The sequence below is a fragment of the Bison bison genome, unplaced genomic scaffold (genome assembly GCF_000754665.1).
Source record: "Bison bison bison isolate TAMUID 2011002044 unplaced genomic scaffold, Bison_UMD1.0 scf7180017864524, whole genome shotgun sequence".
In the NCBI taxonomy this organism is placed as follows: domain Eukaryota; kingdom Metazoa; phylum Chordata; class Mammalia; order Artiodactyla; family Bovidae; genus Bison; species Bison bison.
The window spans coordinates 1,363,939-1,371,369 of NW_011495075.1; the positions used below are offsets into that span (position 1 = coordinate 1,363,939).

At 63.4% G+C, this 7,431-nt stretch overlaps 1 protein-coding gene across 1 annotated transcript in view; it reads right to left on the reverse strand.

Annotated features, from left to right (window-relative positions):
• IGFN1 (immunoglobulin-like and fibronectin type III domain containing 1) overlaps positions 1–7,431 on the reverse strand; it is a 30,918-nt gene that overhangs the window by 15,783 nt on the left and 7,704 nt on the right. The window contains 5 exon segments of the mRNA XM_010831127.1: positions 2,996–3,055; positions 3,785–4,006; positions 4,009–4,056; positions 5,032–5,200; positions 6,658–6,800. Of these exon segments, the coding sequence (XP_010829429.1) occupies positions 2,996–3,055; positions 3,785–4,006; positions 4,009–4,056; positions 5,032–5,200; positions 6,658–6,800 (642 nt within the window).

Consider the following 7,431-nt stretch of genomic DNA (forward strand, 5'->3'; position numbering starts at 1 on the left):
CCCCCTAAACCATCCCCATAACCAGCCTTAGCGCCTGCCCCCATTCCTCCAGAACCCCCTAAACCATCCCCATAACCAGCCTTAGCCCCTGAGTCAACTCCCCCAGAACCCCCTAAACCATCCCCATAACCAGCCTTAGCGCCTGCCCCCATTCCCCCAGAACCCCCTAAACCATCCCGATAACCAGCCTTACCTCCTGAATCAACTCCCCCAGAACCCCCTAAACCATCCCCATAACCAGCCTTAGCCCCTGAGTCAACTCCCCCAGAACCCCCTAAACCATCCCCATAACCAGCCCTAGCCCCTGAATCAACTCCCCCAGAACCCCCTAAACCATCCCCATAACCAGCCCTAGCCCCTGAATCAACTCCCCCAGAACCCCCTAAACCATCCCCATAACCAGCCCTAGCCCCTGAATCAACTCCCCCAGAACCCCCTAAACCATCCCCATAACCAGCCCTAGCCCCTGAATCAACTCCCCCAGAACCCCCTAAACCATCCCCATAACCAGCCCTAGCGCCTGCCCCCATTCCCCCAGAACCCCCTAAACCATCCCCATAACCAGCCTTAGCGCCTGCCCCCATTCCTCCAGAACCCCCTAAACCATCCCCATAACCAGCCTTAGCGCCTGCCCCCATTCCTCCAGAACCCCCTAAACCTTCTCTATAGCCTGCCTCACCGCATGACCCTGACTCCCCAGAACCCCCTAAACCACCCCTGTGACCTGCCTTAGCCCCTGCCCCTCTTCCTCCAGGGCCCCCCACACCATCTCTAAAGGCCGCCTCCCCCACTAGCTCTACCCCACCAGGCCCAAGACCCCTGGACCCTCCTCCGTAAGCTGACGTGCCTCCTACTGACTGAGGCCCTAGAGCGCGTGACCCATCCCCACAGCCCAGCGGTTCACCGGACGCATCAGCCCACCGGCCCTCAAGGGCCACCCCAGCGTGAGACTCTGATGCCTCGGGGCCCCCGGGAGCACCCCCAGGACCAGCCCCAGCTCCAGAGACCCCCACACCGAGGCCTCTGGCTCCACCCCTGTCATGCACTTGGCCTGCCGCTTGCAGAGACCCCAACACCCCAGAGCCATCTTCACCCGCTCCTTCTCCAGAAGCCCCCAGACCCCCCAGGGCTCTGCAGCCCGCATCATCTCCAGTCCGACCCCAAGGCCCCGCTCCCCGCCAGCCCCCCGGCTCTGCCCCTGCGCGTCCCTCCCCAACAGTCTCTGCTGCAGCTGAGGCCCCCAGGCCGCCTCTCCCCACTGACCCTGCTGTCCCAGGCTGGCCCCGGCCACCAGGAAGATACTTGCCCCCAGGGCCGCTGTCTCCCCAGCCTCTGGAGGCCCCCCTAGCCTCTGCAGGCACGCTGCTCCCACCCACAGGGCCCCTGTCTGGGCCGCCCGAACCACTCTCGAGGCTCTCAGGTCCCTCAGACGCCCTTCCTGCAGGACCACGACCATCTCTGCCTCCAGACCACGTGCCCCCGGGTACCTCTGAGCCCCAGCTGCCACCACCCCTGTCCCAAGGCTCTGCTCCCCCCGGGCCCCTAGCACGGCCGAAACCCACGGCTCCTGGCCCGCCTAAGCCATCACTGAAACCGGCTCTATAGGCCAGGCCTGCTCCCCCGGGGTACCCGGAGCCCTCACCCAGCCCAGACTCCATCCCCTCCGGGCCTCCGAGGCCACCCACGTGGCCCACCCCACCTCTGGGTGCTTTCTCTCTGGAGCTCCGGGACCCGTCCCAGAAACCTGGCTCAGACCCCATAGCCCCTGAGCCTCTCAACCCGTCCGTGTCTTCCAGGGTCCCACCAGGGCCTGAAGACTCACTGAGCCTGTGGCTTCTAGCATCAGACCCGGTCAGCCCCGCCGCCTGGGGGCCACCCTCACCCCCTCGCTCCCCACCGCCCACCAGCACTCCAGGCCTGCCGTGGGCCCCGGTTTTGCTGGGGTCGGACCCAGTGTCATCCCAAGGGCCTGGGCCCACAGCCTCGCCTGGAGCCCTCCGACCGGCAGTCCAGGCCCGGGGATCCTGGGTCCCGCTGGAACTGCGGCCCACCTCACCCAAGGCCCCCACGGACTCTGGGCCCTCCCTTGTCCTGAGCCCCCGTGGGCCCTCTCCCCAGCCCCCGGGACCCCCTGGGCCTCCATCATCTGCCTCTGCCCCGGTTTTGGCCTCAGGAGCTCCGCGGCCCTGGAAGAAGCTTTCACCCGCAGATATAGGTGGCTCCTGGAGGTGCCAGCCTGCAGATGCCCCTGAGCCCCAGGAGCCCCTTGCATCCCTGTGGTCAGCATCGCTCCCTTTCTCAGGGCCCCAGCCTGCCATGGAGCTAGAGCCCCGTCCTCCTACAGGCTCCAGTGCTCCAGGACCCTCTGCCCCATGGTCGCCTCCAGCACCCCCTGGGCCAGCCCTGTGGCCCCACCCTGGGCCCGCCATGCGTCTCCCCACCCCACCACTCAAACCGTGCCCTCCCCTCAGCTCACCCAGGCTCTCCCCCTGCAGAATCTCTGACCCTTGCCCTTCTAAGCCAGACCCTGCAGGACCAGCCTGGGCTCCCCAAGGGGCCCGCTCCCCCAGCCCTCCAGCCTCAAGCTGCCAGGACCCTGCCTCCCAGGCTCCCATTGGCTCTGCACCGTCTCTGCTGCGACCTCGCTGTTGGCCTCCCGTGAGTCCCAGCCCGGATTCCAAGCCCCCTCTTGAGCCCCCCGGAAAGCTCCGGTCCCCCCCTCTCCCTCCGTGGAGCTGGTCGACCCCAAGACCCGGGACTCTGCCTCCCTCCTCTTCCAGAAAGCCCTCTCTGGCCTGTCCAGGGCCCCATGCTGCGTGAGCTGCCTCCTTGCCCCCCGTCGAGGAGTGACCAGGCCCTCCCAGGCCGCCCCTGTCTGGGCTGGCTGTGGCCCCAGAGGCCAGCCCAGCTCTCTGGAGGAAGCTCCCTGTGGGGCCCTGCTCTCTGGATCTATCCCCCTCCCCATGGGCGCTCCTGAAATCTTCTGGGCTCTGGCCTTCTTGTGCCTGCCTCTGGTGGTCAGCGCTTGCAGTCAGAAGGCTCTTATCCTTCCCAGCTTTGGTAAGAGGTCACGCCCACGGAGAGAGAGAAGAGAAAAGCCCTGTTAAATCAGGCTGAGGCGCCTCTCAGACCCCAGCGGTTTCCCCAGTTGCCTGACCCTCAGTTTCCCGACCCTCAGTTTCCCTAACAGAGAAGCAAGCCGGCCATCTCTGGAGGAAGCCAGGCAGACCAGCTCGCTGGTGGCTCATCCCATCACCACCTCCCCCGGTCCTGTACCCGAGGCCCCCACCCCGACCCTGCTCGGTGGTTCAGGAGGACTTTGGGAGAAAATACAGAAGCCAAAAGTCATTTGCCACCTGCAGTTGCCTCGCTGTTTTTTTTTTTTTTTTTCTCCCTTTAAATCAACTTATTCTATTGTTTGTCTTACGAATGTCAACTTTAGTTTCCTGGGATCACCTTGAACCCAGAACCCTAAGGGGGTTTAAGGATGTTCTCTGGCCTGACCCAGGGGCTCCTCACCCTGGGTAGACCTGGCCCACTGTCCTCAGCCCTGGCCAGGACCCCAGGCCACCTTGGATCTGTGCCCAGTGCAGCGGACGCTGCTGGGGAGGGTGGGCTCGCCGTGGAGGGCCCGCACTGCAGGCGTGGAGCATGGCTCTTGGGGGCCTTTCTGGCCTCCGGGGATGAGGGGTCCCCAGTACAGGGCACTGACAGGGAGCCCCGCCCCCCTGGGCCTTGGGGCCTGCCTCAGCCGAGGCGGGGAGAGCCGGGGGTCCCCGCTCACCTTCCACCACCAGCCAAGCGCTGGAGGCGTGGAGCTTGGTGCCCAGAGAGTAGAGGCCCATGTCGGAGAAGCGGACCCCTCGCACCAGCAGCCGGTGGGTCCGCCCGTCCGGGGACACAAACACCTCGTACTTGTCACTGAGGTGGAGAGGCTGGTGCTGGAACCTCCAGGCGGCGCTGGGGCAGGGGTTGGACAGGGTGCACTCGAAGATGGCGTCCCCCCGTCCTCGCAGCGGACGTCGGCCAGCGGGACCACCACATGGGGCGGGATGGCTGCGGGCAGACGCGGGGCGTGAGCCGAACGGGGCGCCGGGGGCCAGGGCGCCCGGGGCAGGCCGGCTGGGCCACGGCTGCCTGCCTCACCTCGGACAGGTCACCCCTCACCCCAGGTGTCAGTTTCTCCACATAAAGTGAGGAGTTATAATTAGGCTGTGAACAGTGAGACGTGGCTGGCATTCTAAATCTGAACCTTCTCTCCGGGGGCAGGTAGGTTCAGGAAGGAGACGGACAGGCTGAGTACGGAGCCTTATACCTGCCTTCCGACCAATCCTCACAACCACCTCCAAGGCAGGCGTTGCTGTTACCCTCCATGAGGTCTGAAAATTGAGGCTTTACATGCTAAATGGCTCCCGCAGTTAAGAGGTGGTCCAGCCAGAATTCACAGGCAGGCCTGGCTGAGCCCAGGGCCCTGCCCCCTTCCCTGTGCACAGCGCCGGGCCACCTGGAGGTCTCACCCCTTTTCAGCCTGACTCAGCCTCATCCTCCATGGTTTATCTGCAGAAAGCTCCCCCCACCCTAGGGGTCAGCGCCCTCCAATGCCCTGAGCTGCCAGGTGCTGGGGAGGGGGTGGTGGTGGAAAGGGACAGAGTCTGATGATGGAGAAAAGGACCATTCCTGAGGGGGACAGGCAGGGAGGGGAGGGATGGGACAGTGGAGCTTCTTGCTGGGGGTCATGAAGGGGGCCATGCCTCAGAAGGGAGGCTGTGGAACTGGTCAGCTCCGGCCTGAGAGGGAGTGGATGCTGAGGACGGACCGTGAGCGAGGGCGAGAGCCCACGTCTGAAACCCTCAGCGCCCAGCCCAGCACCAAGAGAACGCGGACCGCGGCTTCTGAAAAGGGATCGTCAACATTTAACCGTCGGGCACGAGCTCCTCTCCCGGACGGCGAGGGGGCCGCGTCCCGGCCATCCAGCAGCCCCGCTGGAAGGCACGCTGGCGCCCGCCCAGGCGCTCAGGGCAGACCACTCACCGCTGGCCTCCAGCTCCGTGGTGAAGATGTGGGCATCCTCCACCCGGACCTGGTAAATGCCGGCGTCCTCCGGCTGCAGGTCCTGAATTTGGAACTGGTAGTGCTTCCCCAGACGCCGCAGACAGTGCTTGGTTTCGTTGTCGAAGCCATAGGGGACCATCTCGCCATCCTGGGGCCAGGGGAGGAAAAGGGGGGCGCAGGGCCTCCGTGGGTCCACGGCTCCTCCTGCCCCCATCCTGCTTGCGGACGACCAGCCGTGCTCCTCACTGGCCTTGGCACCAAACGACACTGCGGGACCACGAGGGGTGGGGAGAGGGGCAGGGAGGAGGCCGAGCGTGTGGTGGAGGGAAATAAATGCTCTAGGAATATCCGTGGCTCTGAGACGGAGTAAACGATCTGTCGGCATTATGCAAGAGACACCCGAGAGAGTGCTGAGTCGGCAGGGGGGCGGGCCGTGGACCTCCTTCCCGAGCAGGGCAGGGAGGCAGCAGGGTGGCCGGTCCCCCGTGTTCTCATTCATGAGGAACCAGAGTACTACCAGCGGCCCGTGCACACGCCCACTTCAGCCAAGCCCTGGATAGACTGGCTCCTTGCTGGTCATCCCTGACCCACCACGGCGCGCCTGGTGATTTTCTGACTTTGGTGCGAAAGCGATGCAGGTTCAGTAGAAACACTACTTGGAATTCTGATCTTTCCCAGGCTAGCGACGGACAGTGCAGCCCAGGGGGTGGGTCACACACCCAGACACTTAGAGCTGCTCTGTACCAGGCGATCCTCTGTTTTCCACTTTGGGTACAGGCACGCCTGCTCAGTCGCTCAGGTGTGTTCGACTCTTTGCGACCCCATGGACTGGAGCCTACCAGGCTCCTCTGTCCATGGGATTCTCCAGGAAAGAATACTGGAGTGGGTTGTCATTTCCTTCTCCAGGGGATCTTCCTGACCCAGAGATCAAACCCAGGTCTCCCGCATTGCAGGCACACGCTTTACCTTAATCTGAGCCACCAGGGAAGCCCATTATCAGCTGTACCTCAATATAAATTTTTTTTTTTAAAGCACTACATGGGGGGCCAGGGAGTCTCCGTAGGGAGGAGTTAGCCATGCGGATGGCGGGGAAGGCCACGGTGGACAGAGGGGCAGAGGAAGGAGGTGAGGCTGGTGAGAGGCAGGGAAGGGTGCACAGGAGGGAGAGCTGGGGGAGGGGCGTCGCGCATGCTCATTTATCAGCTAGACGCCCCAAGAGACTGACCGGTCCTGCATTATGCTGATGCCACGAACGAGGCTGCCAGCACAGAGAGGTAAGCGTCCTGCCTGAGGTCACACAGCCAGCAAGTGTGACACCCCAGCCCAGCCCCTCGGGATCCCTGCCCCACCCCCACCTGGTTGACGGGTCACTCCTCGTGGGGCCCACGCAGAGGTGTGTCTGGAGAGAGCGCTCAGAGGCGAGGGGTGCACTTCTAAGAACTCTCTTTTGACCCAGTGCCCTGGCTGGACACCCTGACCGCAGCAAAGCAGAAGGGGCTCCACAGGGCGCAGGGCATATCGCCTGTGTCCTCAGCGTCCCTCTCGCCGCTGCTCGCCCCCATCCTCCCCTGCCAGACCCCCTCCTTGACGCCCCCCCAGACTCACCTTGTACAGGTAAATCTTGCTCTCAGGACTCTTGAGGTCCAGCTCCAGGCCAAAGGTTGCGATCCCCTCCTTGTTGACCCGAACATGTCTCAGGTTGGCGATGGTGTTGAGGTACTAGGGAATATGAACCCGTCGGGGGCGCCCTCTGAGTGCACTCCTCAGGGCTCCGGGTCCTAGGCCCCAGCCCCCGGCAGCGCCCGAGCCCATGTGTGCTGGGTTACAAGGTGGAGGCTGGGTCCTGCGTCAAGGCTGAGCAGACAGCCCAGAGCAGGAAAGCTGGGTCCCTGGATGGAAGGTATCGCCTTCCAAGCTGATAACACCGTTCTCAAGGTAATGCAAGCAAGTGGCTTTGTGTTTCCATTAGAGAAAGCAGACTTCCACCAGGGCCAGATTAGACTCAGGGAAAACTTCCCAGTTCTCTTTCAGTTTGTAAGCGGCTGAAGCCCGTCTCCCCGGAAGCCTTTAGAAATAAGACAGACCCCCCAGGGTCGGGTGATGGTGTGCTGACGGCAGTGGGCAAACCTCAAGCCTTTGCGGAGCTTAGTGCTTTAAGTACATCCTCTGACCACCACTCAGTAACCCTGTGAGGCAGGGATGCCTGTAACACCCACTTTACAAGGAATGGAACCAAGACCCAGAAGCCCTAACTTTTCCAAGGCCCCAGATTTCAGTGAGTGTCCAAGCCAGGCTTCAAAGCCAGGACGCAGGTCCTTAGCTGACGCCGCGTGGGGACGGGGCGGGGCGGCCCCTCCACGGCTGGCGCTCCAGATGTGA